This window comes from Brassica rapa, chromosome A03 (genome assembly GCF_000309985.2).
Source record: "Brassica rapa cultivar Chiifu-401-42 chromosome A03, CAAS_Brap_v3.01, whole genome shotgun sequence".
NCBI classification, from domain to species: Eukaryota; Viridiplantae; Streptophyta; class Magnoliopsida; order Brassicales; family Brassicaceae; genus Brassica; species Brassica rapa.
In genome coordinates, this window is record NC_024797.2 from 21,831,856 (window position 1) to 21,850,216 (window position 18,361).

The window sequence follows — 18,361 nt, forward strand, 5'->3', positions numbered from 1 at the left end:
AGTCTATCTTAGCAGGACTTTGCATACCCGACGATTGAACCGGTTAGCATGTGAAAACTTTTTGATCTATATGTTAAAGTAAATAACCATTGAACCAGAAACTAAGTAAGTCCGATTACAATTCTGGAATCTAAATTAATGTCCAATCAATTTCTATCAAAACATATACATTACATACAAATGATGATGAAATGTACATGTAAGCTAAACAAAATGCACGTACAAATGATGATGAAATGTACATGTAAGCTAAACAAAATGCAATAGTATCATCACATAACATGTAAGTTATACAATAGGTAGGTGATAACGCTAACTAAACTTTGTTAGTTATTCATGAACTAACAAATATTAGGTACAATAGTTTGTTTAAGTATCGATATTTTAATCCACCATACATCACTTGAACTAAATAAATTATGAAGTTGGACAGAATGTGCTTTGATCCTACTTGTATGTAGGCTGATAGTTAACTCTTAGTTGTTATTATGCTGATATATCATAAGATGAAGCTAACTCTGTCTAATATGCTATGGGAAACATTTTCTATGTAGGTTTTCAAATGAATATTTTTTTATCCCACTTAGATAACTTAAATGATTGACATTATATTATGAAGATGACCACGAGATGATACTTATTTGTATGCTTAGCTGATATATGATAAAAATGATACTAACTCTAACTAATATTATTATTTTTTATTTTATGTAGGTTTTTGACCGATTTATCATACCAAAGTATTTTTTTTCACGCTTCACGTACTATTGATTTTCCATATGATAACAAACATTATAACCTTTTGAAAACCAAACGTGAATTGAAATTATATCTTTAATATATTAGTTTAGGTGATGTACCGGGAATAGATCGATGCTTGAGAATAAAATATAAGGAACAACAAACATTAATGGTCCATAGTGACAATCTTAATTATTATTACTCTCGTAATTTATGCCCTTTTTATAGAGTCTGTAACAGGGGTGGGCATTTTACCCGATATCCGAAGTGGCACCCGAACCCGATCCGAAAAACTCGAACCGAAATCCGAACCGAAGTAACAAAATACCCGACGGGTATTGAATAAGGAGAGATTGGATATCCGAACCGAACGGATAATACCCGAACCCGAATGGATATCCGAAGATAACCGAACATATGTATAGTTAACCTTATATTTCTAGTTTACATCTCTCATTTTATATAAAATATTTATATTGATACTACACATACTTTAAGTTCATATGATATAAATACAATTAAGGAAAAAAATGATTTGCTACTCACTTAAAATGCATGTCAAGTTTTTTATTTCAAAAATTAACAAAAAGTTACATCCAAAATTTGAAGAAGAATAACTAAATTAATGTCTTTTTAGTTTTAAAATGTTATGTCCAAATATATTAACCATTCAATCTATTAAAAATAAAAAATTAGTTAACTGAAAGTTATATTTTTAAATACAAGAAACTTGAGAAATAAAAAATTTAATTTTTTTTAAAAAAAATCTAAATATCCGAACCCGATCCGAAATAACCGAATCCGAACTAAAAATACCCGAACCCGACCCGAAGTACAAAAACACCCGAACGGATTCTACACCTCTATACCGAAATACCCGAAAATCCGAAATACCCGACCCGAACCCGAACGGATATCCGAACGCCCACCCCGAAAGGTTATTGGCTAAAATTTATTGTTGATGTTTAAATAAGTGATAAAATGTTTAACTACCACGTAATATAGACAACAGTTAAGTGTAGATGTGTATTTCCTTCAGATGATGCTCACATTAAGATAATTTAAGAAATAGATAATTTGAATTGTTAACAATTACTCTTCTTCTCTTACCAATATGGTTGAAACTCACATATATAAATAATTCGGAACGTAGCATGGACCAACTCCTAGTCTTAATAAAATATTTAGGGGGTATTAGTGAAAATAAGATTTATATTGAGTTTGTTAATTTGAAAGATCAGAGATTTTTAAAATTTGAAAACAATTGTAAAGAGTTTTGTATATTGTGAAAGTCTATGAAAATAAATTGATATAATGATTCTAAGGATCTTAGGTATATAAGTAGTATTCTCAAAATCTTGTGTTATGAGTTAAATGATGGAGAATACAACTGGCAATAACACCTACTTTAATAGATTTAAAAAAATCATTAAAATTTAAAAATTTTAAATTAGAAAAAATTGTGTATAGAATTACTAAATCATCAAACCAATAACACTAGGTTTTAATGAAAATGTATAAACCAATAATATTAGATTGTAGAAATTCTAACAATCTCATAAATCAAACTTCCACTAACACCCCCCCCTTAAACTCAATCGCTGAATAACAGTAGTTTGTAAATCATATAGAATTAAATTTAAATTTGTTATTGAATAACACCTTTTTTTTGTTCACCTTTTGAATAAGAAGTCTAAGATAATATTCCATAAACTACTTCAATATTTTCTAAAACTTCACCATAAATCTCAGCAAATATAATAGTATAAAATGTTGCAAATCTTCTTCAGATATTTCAAATCATAAAAGTTTAATTGGTGACCACTTATTGAATGGAATAAATAGAAAAAAATGTTGAACAAAAATTCATTTGAAGAAATGAATTGAAAAAAAAATTTTGAAAAGAGAGGAACAGACTCTCCACATCAAAATTAGACAAGAAAAATATTTTTTCATTAGTTCAATTATATATGAGGAAAAGTGAGGAATAAAATGGGGCCCACATGTTACTAGTTTGCAAAAAAAAAATTCAACTTAACTGGTATTAATTCTAAAGAATAGCAAATTCATCATATTTGTTTCATAAAACATGGTCACTAATTGCAGCTAAAATCTTACATATTTAGTAAAAAAAATCTTCTGAAACTTCACCATAAATCTCAGAAAATAGTATAAATCTTACATAATTAGTAAAGAATCTTGCAACTTCTTCAGATATTCCAAATCATAAAATTTTCTCAAATATAAAACCCGATAAACTACTTTAAATGCTTAGTCTAATATATCTCCAAGGTTGCTACATGTCAATGTTTGCTAATAATATAGATTTATGGTAAGTCAATACATAAAAGATTATAGCTATAATATTTTATGTATATCCGCAATCAAAACTTCAATATTTTATGGTCAAATCATATAATATAATTTGATCACCTAAATTGTACTATAAAAACAAATGAGGTGTAGTCTTCAAACTCACAACTGAAAAAAAAACAAAAAAATATTTACTTAGGAAAATGAAAACTGTTTCTTTTAAACTTTTGCTTTTGCTTTTGATATCTACCCTTCTCGTCACCGTTAGTAAGTAAACATGTCATACTAACAATAGGATCTCCCAAAACCACCAGAATTATATATCTCTCTGTATCAGTGATTGAGCTTGTAGCAAGATCATTCATGTACCAAAGGCCTAGAATATGATTGCAGATGCTCTAGCCAGGATTGCTTGCGCTTTTTTATAGAAATCTAGTTTTTGTTAATTATTTTATTCCGGTCTGGATTTTCAGACTACTGCTCGAGTGATAATACAAACTTTTGATGTTAAAAAATGATTGACCTTGTAAATTCGAATGAAATTACTCATTCTGAATTAGTTTTTGGTTTGTTTATTTATATTTCAGTAATTTTATTTCTAATATCATTTTTGTATATTTTGTGTTTTAAGGAGGATATGTCAAATGTGAAACAACCGATGAATGCATGGACGCATGTAGATGCGAAGATGCATTTTGTGACCTTCATAGGTGCTACTTTGGGAAAAAAGCTAGGAATAAAATTAATGTTAATTCTTCAAGAAACAATTATCTTGCAGAAAATAAAAGACGTGGTGGTGGTAGTGGAGGACCTCCACCTACCAATTAAAATGATAAAAGTGTCTTTATATGTGTAACAATAAAACTTATTTGCTGAATAAAAATACAAATTCGTTAAAGAACTTTGATTTATTAATATGTTGATCCTCATAGGTTAATGAACTTTTAATTATAAACCAAGATCTATCTTCTCGTGTAAAGGTTTATCTACTGTCATAGCTACTAATACTCGAGCTGTCCAATCTAACACAACATTCAATGGAGATTCTTCGATGATCCTATGACATTTTCTGTAATATATCCGCCATTAGACCGTTTCAATTTTTAACAAATGTGTTCCATCACAAATATATTTGTAACATAAATACTTACCAAACACATGAATACCAATTTCTCCATATCTCTTTTCTCTATTCTTCATTCTGATTAACATTTCTCAAGTGACTCAATAACGAACAGAAGAAGTTATGCTGTCAATCTCTATTGAGAACATTCAATTCAATCACATGGAGAATTCCAAAAATACTGAATCAGCAGACAGGGTTGTCAAACTCCCTACTCATAAAACTCAACAAACCAAACCATAACTAGTCAAAGGTAACCCATCAATTGAATCTCCAAGGAAGGTTCCATGATCTACATCAGCTAATACCAAATAAACTCTTTCAGATTTTGTATATGTCTCCACTAATGCAGAATCACAATTGCTTGAAGGTAGTGCAAAGCGATAAGGTTTTTCCTTTTTAATTAGCATTAGCAAGTACGTTTAAAGTTATTCTGAAGGTGAAGAATCAAACTCAGAAGCTTCTGATTCTGAGCTAGAACAAGAATCCGAGAAGGTGGATTTGATGACACACCTCTAGGAAAAAAAAATTCTCAGAGAGCGACCACTCAAAGCTTCTGCAAAAGCAAATGAAATGTTTCTACAAAATATAGGTCAGGGGAGCATGGTGGACAAGGCTGTGATAACTCAGGTGGCTATGGAGATCGTGGCCGTAGAAACCGAGGAGTCATGGTTAAGTTCTCTTAGAGAATCTCCAATAATACACAAAACTTTACTCCATATGTCTCTCTTCTTAAGCTATCCAGCTCATCGTATAGCATAGGGCATTTTGTGACACGTCAGCATACAAATCGACCAATAAAAAAAAGTTATTTCGACACGTCAGATAACCAAACCTCTCGCTGTATTTCTTCCTCAACCTTCGTAGCTTACTGAGAAATTGAAAAGTCAAGAGCCTTAAATTTCTGCTCCACTCACTCAATAACTTTGCATTTATAAGATCCGAAACACAAATCTGGAATCACTGTTCGGCTTCTCCTCCTCTCCCACTTTTTATATCATCATCTAAATCCGCTCTAACCTAAAGCCACAGTGTCATCTAGAGATTCCAAATCAAGCATCCTCATCTCTGCACGAGTCACAACTATAGCCGCCTCACTATGGTTTCAACTGAAGTCTTTTTTTTTTTTTTTTTTTTTTTTGATTAACCTGGGATATCCCAGGCCCATGGAGAGGCCCAGACTAATCCCCAAGGGGAGGTGCAGCCCACGGATAGACACTCTCTCCGGGTATTCAAATGGACCCTAAAGCATGGGCCCATATCCGGTGTTGGGTGACCAGGATAATTGTGATTTAGTTTCGCGCAGCAGGTAGATCGAACCTGAAACATGTTGCTGTCTCAGCCCCGTCTCCTTACCACTCGACCACAATCACCCGGTCACTGAAGTCTCTTTTGGAATGACCTCTATGGATCTTGGTAAAAATTAATTCCTCCGATGATGTTTACGGTCACGATTTTTTATGATTCATGCGTCTGATGCTTTTTTAGTGTGGATTTTGAGTCAAAACTTTTGACCCAACCTAAATAGGCTTATTATCATGTTTTTTTTTGTGATATGTTATCTGTTTGTATCATAATTATTTGAAAATTGAATTTACTGCACTATGATTGCTTGAGGAAAGGTAGAGCTCTCAACCCACTACTATTCCGTTTTCAATTTTTTATTTTTTAGGAACAAAATCTTTTCTAATTTTCATTTGACTAAACCATTGAGGATCAGCAGAAGAAGGACGGGTCGAGAACGAAGTTGAAAATAAACGTGAAGCTTAATCATCAAGTTAACTAAGAAAGAATGATGTTATTAAGCTTCAGATCAAGGTCGATGAGAAGACATGTCAAATCGTTCCATGCTCTCTTCAAGACCTTTGGTTGTGGGCCTGTGGCTCCGTATCATGTGTTCATCTGTAGGCATGTTCATCCTCTTAATTTTAATGGTTATGGTGACTATTTTATGATCCAGTCGTAAATTTAGAAACTTTGTATTTGCCCAAAAAAGTAAATATTTTTTGTAATATTTATATTATCCGGTGATATGTCTTATGTTATCTTCACTCATGATCAATGATTTTAATGGCATCTCCCCTGATATTTGTGATCATCTTTAGAAAGTTCACAAAACATGTTCTTCCACAATCCAATCGACAAACCAAAAGCCTCTGCCAAGACCTCTGAAATCAAATCATAATATCAAAATATCTACAGGTATTGCTTGGATTTTTTTAAAAGTTTCAGTTCATGTTTCTTAATAAAGATCTTCATGATTTGTTTTTGTATACGTTTATGATACTCCATAAACGGGAAGTCACTGAATATTCTGTTACTTTCACTTACTGGATATGACTGTGTTTATAACATCTTGTTTTTTTTAAAAAAAGGAAGCAGTCCATGATGATCCAGGGATCAATTAGCGTCCACTGGTTGAACACTTTCTAACCCCCCTCAGATAAGGAGGTATTTATGAGCTGAGTTCATTTGATGTGACAAAGAGCAATCAGTATTTCAAGCTGACTACTGCACCCGTCTCAGTTAGGTTCACTTAGCACACTACCTTGATAGAGATCACAGAAACCATTAATCCTATACCGGCAGAGGTCTTCCTGTTCTGGAGCTTTGATCAAGTGTTGTTACTGGCTAACACAAACATCCTCTTACCAGGTCTTTTTCTCAACTTTGCCTCCATAGTATATGGATTACGATTGTTTTGTTTGAGATTGGAAATGTTATAACTCCTTACTCTTTGATATAAGATATTGGTGGGGAAGTTATGGGCATCAAAACCACCCACAACGGTAAAACACACTATGGCAAATATGCGACTTGAACAATATGTTTGAATCATTACTAAATTTAAAGAATTTATTTTACACAGTGGCTGTTATCGTAGTTATATGAACTTGCACCTCTATTTTACTGTCCAGGTCAGTTCAACAACTTACATGTTCATCCTCCTTACATGATGACATATATTCAATGATCCCAGCGCTGATATGCCGGGAGCTGCATCTGTAATAACAAATCCCTCGCATGGTGTGTACATTGGTGTTTCTATGACCAGCAGAAGGCTTGATAGTCATGGGATGGTTGAAGAAAACAGAATCGGGACAGCTCTACCAGGTGCTCGAGCTATTGTTCCCGAAATGACTGCGGAGTGCGGAGAAGCCAACAGTTCTGGAACATGGGCTCTTTGTAAAGAAGGCATGCATTGAGTAAAATCTTAAGTAAGGGAGTCTATGACCCTCCTGTCGACTCCTACAAACTATGCTGGAGCTTTTTTAAATTTTGCATATTAATGAAATATGACTTAAGAATCATTCCCACCGTCATGTTATATCTCATCAAGTAAGCTCTGTTTTTACATGTATATATATATAAATAAAAACCACCTTATGAACTCGGTGGAGGCACTGACTTGAATGTTCAATGTAGTCGCATATTTTAAGCACCACTTTACAACAATTAAGTCATTGACTCACTTTGTTCAAAAAAAAAAAAGTCATTAACTCCCTTAAAAAAAGGGTTCATATCATGTATCACACACTTAACTCAATCTTCACCGTCGTAAATTATCATTGCATGTTACTATATTTGTAGAGCATATATCGGCTGTAGTACACGTTTTTTTTTTGAACTTTACTGTAGTAAAAGTTTCTTTAACGAAAAACCTTTTGTAGCATGTGCACCACTTGCAATAAGCTAACGAACATTCACACGATCAAGAAAGCAAGTTATCTATTCTACTAAAATCTCAACTTTCACTGCTCACTCAGTCAAATTAACAATTGTGGTGCAACCTATTCAAGCATAAACAAAACTTAAACAACGCGAACAGTTGGGAACTTTCCAAAAAACGCAGTCGAACACTTTTAAACGTTTCGGATTAATAAAATAGCTTACATCCCATTACATCAATACACAGGCACATCCCAATAATAATCTCATTTGCCTCCTAAGCACCAATCACAATCACCAAAAGCTTCTCCTACAACAAAGTTTACAGCTAACACGTAATAGGCAAATGACCTCCTAAATTGTTTGACTTATTATTTTCAAACCAAATTTCATTTTGTGGTATGGACAATAATCATCTACAATCACCGGAAAGAATTATAACACACATCATAATCAAACAAACATGATAATACTATAAATAAGATACAATAAATATCGTACCAACTTTACATAAAAAACACATGAAATCCAAATCAATAGGAAAAATAATTAACAACAGTATAAATTTTTTTTAGGGCTGGGCAAATAAACCGAACCCGAAAATCCGAACCGAACCCGATCCGATAAAAATGAATCCGAACCGATCCGAACCCGACATAAATACCGAATGGATCCTGTTTTTTGGTATTTTGGGTTATGGGTATTATCCGAACCGAACCCGGACCTAAATGGATATCCGATAGAACCCGAAATATTTAAAATCACAAAAAGAACTTCTACCAAATATGATCTTAATTCTTAATATGTATCCAAACTACTTTAAGATATTATTGAACTTCTAAAATAATTATATGTTACATGAAGGTTGATGGTGGAATGTGGCGGTTGATGCCTGAAGTTTTTAGATTTTGGTTTTGTTTTTATTGAATAATGTTTCTCATTTCATGAGAACTTATTTTTTGTTTTATGATTTCATTTATCTGGTTTTCTTTCTATCACTAACTATGTTTATCTTTCGCTTGATTTTGAATGATCACGTTTGATGTTTTTTCTTATTTTTGAATCGATTTTACTTATGTTTTGGCTATTAAAATATGTACAAATCATGTATTTTAAATCCGAAGAACCGATTTCATTTATGTTTTAGTTACAAAATATGTACAAATCAGGTATTTTTAAACCGAAGAACCGATTGGGACCCGAACCCGAAAGTACAATGGGTTATACCGGTTCTTTGAAGATTTACTAACCCCGACCCGAACCCGATAGAACCCGAACCGATCCCGAACCGAACTTTTATATAACCCGAATGGGGTTGATTTTGATAAACCCGAAAAACCGAAACCCGAATGGATAAAACCGAAACTCGATTGGGACCCCGAATGCCCATGCCTGATTTTTTTAGTTATTCTTAGTTTAAATTTTCTTCAGTGTCAAATTCAAATAGAAATCAAATAGGAAAAATGTAAATCATTACATTTTCCATAATTTTAAAATTTAATAATTTTGTGTTTTCTGACAAAAAATAATGTTAGTGGTCATTTTTGTAACTTATGTTAGTGGTTTTTTTTAACTCAAACCAACAAATTTAATAAAATTTACAATTTGATCTTAGAATAAAAATAAATTATCTTTATTATTTTCAATATAGAGTAAATTTCCAAATGTCTTATAAAATTAAAATATATTTTATTATAAAATAGTTTTAGTGTAAACTCACCCTCCGTAGGACGGGCCAACCCCTAGTTTCACTATAAAATAGAGTAACTTTATTATAGAATTAGAATTGCTTCAGTAGTTTACTATATAATAGAGTTACTTTAGAGTAAAATATAGAGTAATGTTGATTTTTTACTCCAAAGTAATTCCCTACTTTTAATTATAAGCACAAGGTTGCTACATGTCAATGTTTCCAATGAATTTGTGGTGAATGCTTCAAAAGTAAAGTTAATATCGTTTGTGAATTCAAATCTTTATATCACTTGTATTTTTCTTTTTTTTAACAAATTATATGTAACAGTAATTGTTATAAAATAAATATATTATATTAAAAAATCGTATATGAATAAAAATGTGTTGACTAGTTCATATTTGAACTAGGCCTGGGCATTTGGATCGTCGGGTCGGATTCGGATCGGGTCCTTTCGGGTCCAGATCTTTCGGATCTAAGAGTTTAGAACCCAATAGGGTAATTTCAAATTTTTGGTTCCGGATCGGTTTGGATCGTGCCGGGTCCGGGTCGGGTCGGGTCTTAGATAGTTACCCATTCGGGTAACTAGAATTTATCGGTTCGGATTCAGTTCGGTTTTGGGTCGGATTCGATTCCGGTTTGATTTAAAAAGAACTAAAAATACAAAAAAAATATCTGAAAATATTTATATATCCGAAAATATTCGAAATTTTATTCAAAATTTGTGTTTTTATTATATTAAAATGTGTATATATAAAAAACTATGCGAGATACAACAACAATTCGTTGTCTCCTAGTGGTTGACTCCTATGTTCTCTAGACGAATAACCCGTCTTTGATTTCCCCTTGATGCATTTAATTTTCATTATTAATTCGGGTAGCCATCGAGTTTCGGGTTTGGGTCGGGTCGGGTCCAAGACTCACGGGTCTTCTGCAACAAGACTGATAGGGTAATTTGATCGGATCGGTTTCTACCCGAACCGGGTTTTTTGGGTCGGTTTCGGATCGGATCTTCGGATCCGGATAAAATGTCTACGCCTAAGTTGAACCGAAAACAACCCATTATTTTGTTTTGATTTTTCACTGGGACATACAAGCCGACCACATGTGAACGCTCCACCAATTGTGATTTTTCTATTTTACGCAGTTTTTTTTTTTAAATTTGGAAAAATAGTTGTTTAAAAAAAAAAAGGAAAAATCATAATCTCTTAAGAACCGTCGGATCAATCGAACGGTGGAAAAAAACCTAATGCATAATGGAAACACCAAACCCTCCTCGTGCTTATATAATAAGCTCAAACCTATTACGCTCTCTCTCCCCACACCATAAAACTCAAACCCAATCTCAAAAGCTTCTTCACTCACACAATGTCGGGTAAAGGAGAAGGTCCAGCTATCGGAATCGATCTCGGCACCACCTACTCTTGCGTCGGAGTATGGCAACACGACCGCGTTGAGATCATCGCTAATGATCAAGGTAACAGAACCACCCCCTCTTACGTCGCCTTCACCGACTCCGAGAGGTTGATTGGTGATGCCGCCAAGAATCAAGTCGCCATGAACCCCATCAACACCGTCTTCGGTATGTAAATCTAAAGTTTTGATTTTTAGGGTTTATAGCTAGATCTTAGCTGATTGTGATTTTTAGGGTTTATAAGTTGAATTTGAAAGTTTTAATCTTTTGGGTTTATAAGAAGATTTTAGTTGAATTCGAAAGTTTTAATCTTTTTGGGTTTATAAGAAGATTTTTGTTGAATTCGAAAGTTTTAATCTTTTGGGTTTATAAGAAGATCTGATGATTTAATGTTTTTTATTATTATTATGATAGATGCAAAGAGATTGATTGGTCGGAGATTCAGTGACGCATCAGTCCAAAGCGACATGAAGCTATGGCCTTTCAAGATCATCCCTGGCCCAGCAGACAAGCCAATGATTGTCGTCTCTTACAAAGGAGAAGAGAAGCACTTCGCAGCCGAGGAGATCTCCTCCATGGTTCTCATCAAGATGCGTGAGATCGCCGAAGCTTACCTTGGCGTCACCATCAAGAACGCTGTGGTCACTGTCCCAGCCTACTTCAACGACTCTCAGCGTCAAGCTACAAAGGACGCTGGTGTCATCGCTGGTCTGAACGTGATGCGTATCATCAACGAGCCGACTGCTGCGGCTATTGCTTACGGTCTTGATAAGAAGGCGACGAGCGTTGGGGAGAAGAACGTTTTGATTTTTGATCTCGGCGGTGGTACTTTTGATGTCTCGCTTTTGACTATCGAAGAAGGTATCTTTGAGGTGAAGGCTACTGCTGGAGACACTCATCTCGGTGGTGAGGACTTTGACAACAGAATGGTTAACCATTTTGTTCAAGAGTTTAAGAGGAAGAGCAAGAAGGATATTAGCGGTAACCCCAGAGCTTTGAGGAGGTTGAGGACGGCTTGTGAGAGAGCGAAGAGGACTCTTTCCTCCACTGCTCAGACCACCATCGAGATTGACTCTCTCTTTGAGGGGATTGATTTCTACTCTGCTCTCACGCGTGCTAGGTTCGAGGAGCTCAACATGGATCTCTTCAGGAAGTGTATGGAGCCTGTGGAGAAGTGTCTGCGTGATGCTAAGATGGACAAGAGCACGGTCCATGACGTTGTCCTCGTCGGTGGCTCCACCCGTATCCCCAAAGTTCAACAGCTTCTCCAAGACTTCTTCAATGGCAAAGAGCTCTGCAAGAGCATTAACCCCGACGAGGCTGTGGCTTATGGAGCGGCTGTTCAGGGTGCTATTCTAAGCGGTGAAGGGAATGAGAAGGTGCAAGACCTTCTTCTGCTGGACGTGACTCCTCTGTCCCTCGGTCTCGAAACCGCCGGTGGAGTTATGACGACCTTGATCCAGAGGAACACTACCATCCCGACCAAAAAGGAACAGGTCTTCTCCACTTACTCTGACAACCAGCCTGGTGTTTTGATCCAAGTCTACGAAGGTGAGAGAGCCAGGACCAAGGACAACAACCTCCTCGGGAAGTTCGAGCTCTCTGGCATCCCTCCTGCTCCACGTGGTGTTCCTCAGATCACTGTCTGCTTCGACATTGACGCGAATGGTATCCTCAATGTCTCTGCGGAGGACAAGACCACGGGGCAGAAGAACAAGATCACCATCACCAACGACAAGGGTCGCTTGTCTAAGGACGAGATAGAGAAGATGGTGCAAGAGGCTGAGAAGTACAAGTCTGAGGATGAGGAGCACAAGAAGAAGGTTGAAGCCAAGAATGCGCTTGAGAACTACGCTTACAACATGAGGAACACGATCCGCGATGACAAGATTGGTGAGAAGCTTCCTGCTGCGGACAAGAAGAAGATTGAGGATTCTGTTGAGGAGGCGATCCAGTGGCTCGATGGGAACCAGACGGCTGAAGCTGACGAGTTTGAAGACAAGATGAAGGAGCTGGAGAGCGTGTGCAATCCGATTATTGCTAAGATGTATCAAGGAGCTGGTGGTGAAGCAGGTGGCCCCTCTGGTATGGATGATGATGAAGCTCCTCCTTCTGCCGGAGGTGCTGGCCCCAAGATTGAGGAAGTCGACTAAGCCTCTGGTGCATTCTTTTGCCTTGATGGTTTGAATTTCAAGTGTTGTTTGGTTTTATGTTTTGCTTTATTTCTGAGCTATGTAGTACTCTGGAACCTTTTCTATATTTCTAATTAAGTTGCAGTTTCGAACTTGGCTGATATTAGTCTCACATTACTCTCTCTGTTTTTGGGTTCTAACTGCTTGGATTTGCTCATGTAATTTAACCGAAACAGAGTGAGGAACGATTAGAGATGTGTATCAATACATCTTTTCTTTGCATTTATGTTTTCAGATGATTCTTGCTTGATCGGTTTGTGTCATCTTCTTTTAAAGAACCTAAACTCATCAAATGCAGAGTTGTAGCGTTGGTTGCTCGGAACCAAAGACCTCTACATCCTCTATTCCTCTTACACCCTTAAATATATACTAGATTTCCACCCGCACAACCATGCGGGTATATATTTTCACATTTATATATATAGATATTTGTTTTACATAATTATTATATATTTTTAATATTATTCACATATTTAAATATTTGTATAATTAAACCAAATATAATAATTTTATAGTTTTCATGTTGTAAATTAAAATCATCACATATATATGTTGCTTATTATATATTTGTCTTATTGAATTTGTGTTTGATTACTAAACTAAATTTTTTAATGCATGAAACAACATATATAAAAACAATTTTTTATTTAATTTATTATAATCATGATCCGTAATTCAAATTTCTAGATTTTTGTAGTAAATTTTTAATGTTTATTAATTTATATAATAAATTACTGTATATTAAAAAGTTTAAGATAAATTAAATTTTTATACATGTATTATATAGTTTACTAATATTAACCCATTCTACCAACATATTATATTTTTAGCATAAATATTTTATATTTATGAAAATAAAATATGTTAACTTATCAATTTAAAATAATTTTATCATATTTTGTTCAATATAAAAATTTTATTTTAAAATGATAGATATTATTATAAATTTGATAAAATAGGATATGATTTTATTCTTTTAGTAACATTTCATTACTAATTACAAAATTAGTTGAAAATATTTATATTCAATTTATAACAATTAAGATCTTATTATAATCTTTTTCAAGAGATTTGTTATAATTTTAATTTTTTTTAAAAAAATTAAAAGATATAAAAAATATTATGATTAAAGTAGTTAAAAATATTATGTATATTAGCATTAGTGATATACATTTAATATAAAATTTAAATGATGGTCCAAATAAAAATATTACTCATCAAAAAATCATGATTTTTATTTTATTAGAAAACAAATTTGAAAAAATTAAAATAAAAATAAATAGTTATTTCTAACAAAATATTTAAAAATTAATTTTTTTTTTGATAAAAGGGCTACAAATGAAAGTATATATTTAAAAATTATTAGTAAACGTATTTGTGAAATTAATTAATTTCATTTTATTTAAATTTTCGTTTATAAACCAAAACTATATTCAATTTTAATTTCTAATTATATTTTATGATAATTTAAATTAAAACTAACTAATTTTTGAAAGTAAATTTAAAAAGATTCTAAGAAGATTTTAAAAAGATTTTTGTTAGAACATTTTAAATATATTCATTTGTATTTCAAATAAAAATATAAAGATATTAAAAAATATAATAATGAACTTATGTAAAATATGATATTTTCTAGGAATGGTCCAAACTAAAAAAATCACACATGAAAAAAAGTCATGACTTCTGTTTTAATATATAAGACTAGATTTTGACCCGCGCTTTCAAAGCGCGGGATTATTTTCGAAACATTCCAATTTTATTTGATATAAATTTGTATTTTAATTGTATCTACACTTAGATATTACAAAAATTATATTTAATGTTTTGAAATCCGACCCGACCCGCAATTAAATTGCCAAATTCGGTGGTTCATATATAATCCATTTTGGTTTTTTTTTAACTCTTATTTAAAAATTCTATAAAACCCGTAACAACCGCTAAAACCCGAGATCTGGTTATCGGTTGAACTGATAGATGACCTAATATGTAATCCGGTTTGATTTATTATTATATTTAAAGTATTGTAATATATATTCATGAACGTTCAGATGAATAGTGAATATATTATGAAATGATATTCCAATTTTAATACAATTTTAGTCCAACTAAAATTTCATCTTGTTAATGGATTAATATTTGAGTGGATGCATACTAAAAAATAAAATAGATTTGAGTATCAATAATGTGTATACGTCTATTACAAATTAATGATTTACGTTTGCAAAAAAATATAATTGTTTATTTAGTTAGTTTACTTTTGTTATTCACATATTATTAGATACTTTTTGATGTTTTGTCTATGGCTTATTTTAAATTTAAAAGTTAGTTTTATTATTCGCATTAGAAATGTAAATATTTATTATTTTAATTTTGATATATATTTTTATTATATTTAGTTCTTAATTTTTATAATTTATGTATATAATTATATTTTTAAACAATTAAAATATTGACTCTTACTCTCTGGCTTCGATTTATGTTGATGTAATGTTTTATGATATATTTGTGTTAATATTTGTTCAATTGGTTTATATTTGATATATATATATATATATTACATGTCTGTTTGAGTAATCCGTAAAAAATATATTCATTAAACTATCAATAGTAACATGTTTCATCATATAATTACTATTAATATTTATTTTATAATATATATTTATATATATATATATACACTCTAACTATAAGAATTATATTTTTATGTATTTGGTGAGGGTTTTGAACAATTTTTTTTTTTTTGCATTTGGATTAATATATAGTTGTATATATACGAATGAATAGATATATATATATATATATAATTATTTATTACATTAATAACTAAAATATAATTGATTAGTTATTTGAATTTCGAATTAATATAAATTAAATTCATTAGTTTAAAAAACAATAGATTAGTTAGTTAGTTCCTTAATTTTAGGTATGATGTATATTTAACAATTAAATTAGATATGAGTAGAAATAATAGGAAATATAATTAAATATAATGGTCCAACCTAGACTATTTGTAAGTAGATAAAAATTGCTTTTGTTTTAATAGTATTGATATCTCTAATGTGCATACTAAAAAGATTATACTGTGTAATAGTGGTTGAAAGGATGAACCAAAACAAAGCTAACAAGAGTTTTAGTCATTTTACTGACACATCTCAATTTATCTTGATATATGGTTTGAAGATTATGAGTCTTCTTATTAAGCATCATTTTTTTAATAATGAACTAGAAAATGCCAAAATCCCCAAAAATTAAAACACATGAACCCTAACGTTAATATTTCACGTATGTATTTTTGCACATTCCAAACCTCAGCTGACCCGTAAAACTCACGTTGGAAACTATAGAGGATATGTTTTTTTTGAAACTTAAGATGTGTTGTTCATTCAGAATCAATTCCACGAAGTGATAGAAAGATTAGGGGTTTAGCACTCATAGCTTTTTAAGTCTTTGACGATTTGATTATCACATCGCTGATTTCAATATTATGTCTTGTAATCACCAATTATTTTCAATAGAAACGTACGTTTTTAATAATTTATTATTGCACTGGTATATGGCGAATTTATAGTTTCTAAGTTTCACGTATTTGATTGTAAGAACACAATTAACAAGAACTTGCTCTCTTATTAATCACTTGAGAAAATTCCTCAAAACTCAAGTCAACTCAAACAATCACCAAAACGCTTAAGTGTTGCAACAAGTCTGCAACTCCTTATATATCAATAGATAACTCCAAAACTCAACAGGTTTTATATTTTCCTAATCCTTATAGATAAACACAAACAATATAGGATTAGGATAGCTTGATTTCCAAGCTATTTCAAGCTTATCCCAACAATCTCCCTCTTAAGCTTGAAGTCTCCTTTAGACAAATCTTCAACTCCAATCATCTGTCTCATTTCCTTGTATCGAATTCTTGCAAGTCCTTTCGTTAGAATGTCAGCGCGTTGTTTACTTCCTGGTACATGATGGACCTCGATCAGACTGCTATCAACACACTCACGAATGAAATGATAGCGCCGATGTATATGTTTGCTACGCCCATGGAACACCGGGTTTTTCGTCAAAGCTATTGCAGACTTATTGTCAATCAGAACCACCACTTTCTCGCTTTCCTTTCCTACGATCTCAGCAAGCAGTTCTTGCAACCAGATAGCCTGCTTGGCCGCCTCAGTCGCTGCCATAAACTCTGCTTCACAAGACGAGAGAGCAACTGTTTCTTGTTTCTGAGAACACCAGGTTATAGGTGATTCTCCGAAATAGAAAACGTGCCCTGTGGTGCTTCGGCCATCGTCTTCATCTACATTATGACTTGCATCACTGTAACCTATCAACTTTGTTTCTGCTGCACGTCTGAACACTAGTCCGAAGCTAAGCGTGCCTTGCAAGTATCTCAGTATCTGTTTTATTGCTGCGGCATGAGAGGTCTTTGGATGCTGCATATATCGGCTCATGACTCCTACCGCGAACGATAGATCAGGTCGAGTATGCAACAAATATCTAAGACATCCGATGCTCCTTCTATATTCCTTCTCATCCACGCTTCGCTCATCTTGTGCTTTAGACAATTTTAAACTCGGATCTATAGGTATGTGAACAGCATTGCAGTCACGCATTCCACCTTCCTCCAATATTTTCATGGCATAACGTTCTTGCTTTAACGTAATACCTTCGTCGTTTTGATCAACCTCGATCCCTAGATAATAGGTTAAAGTTCCCAAATCACTCATCTCGAACCTCTCAGACATTCCCTTTTTAAACTCGTCAATCATCTCAATACTCGAACCAGTCACGAGGAGGTCATCAACATAGACCGCTATGAGCAGTACGTGCTCTTTCTCTTGGCGTCGATACACTGCTGGCTCCTTTGTACACTTCACGAACTTAAGATCTCCTAGTACCTTGTTTAACTTCTCATTCCATGCTCTTGGAGCCTGTCGCAAACCGTAGAGTGCCTTTCTTAGCTTGTATACCTTGCTCTCTTGCCCTTTGACTTCAAAACCTTCAGGCTGTAAGACATATACTTCTTCTTTTAGGTCTCCGTGCAAGAACGCGGTTTTGACGTCTAGGTGATGTACTTGCCATCCTCTAGATGCCGTAAGAGCAAGTAGGAATCGGACTGTTTCAATGCGTGCTACAGGCGCAAACACTTCATCAAAGTCAATGCCGTGTCTCTGTATGTAGCCTTTTGCTACTAACCTCGCTTTGAACTTGTTGAC

General features: G+C 33.3%; 1 protein-coding gene and 1 long non-coding RNA gene across 4 annotated transcripts; both read left to right on the forward strand.

Moving 5' to 3' along the window:
- Positions 1-1,558: 1,558 nt before the first annotated feature.
- Positions 1,559-10,719, forward strand: LOC108871257. Of its 3 annotated transcripts, none has more exons than XR_001957928.2 (3): positions 1,559-3,321; positions 3,686-6,379; positions 6,553-8,386. It is a non-coding gene; the product is annotated as an uncharacterized LOC108871257 (long non-coding RNA). The 3 variants fall into 3 exon arrangements; XR_004456187.1 differs by lacking the exon at positions 6,553-8,386 and adding an exon at positions 9,645-10,719 and having other exon boundaries at positions 1,589-3,321; positions 3,686-4,899; XR_631371.2 differs by having other exon boundaries at positions 1,712-3,321; positions 3,686-8,342.
- Positions 10,720-10,837: 118 nt separating this feature from the next.
- LOC103860487 (probable mediator of RNA polymerase II transcription subunit 37e) lies at positions 10,838-13,254 on the forward strand. The gene is made up of 2 exons (XM_033287207.1): positions 10,838-11,118; positions 11,365-13,254. Exons 1-2 carry the CDS (start codon positions 10,905-10,907, stop codon positions 13,101-13,103), a joined length of 1,953 nt encoding a protein of 650 aa, XP_033143098.1. The 5' UTR covers positions 10,838-10,904; the 3' UTR covers positions 13,104-13,254.
- The last annotated feature ends 5,107 nt before the right edge of the window (positions 13,255-18,361 follow it).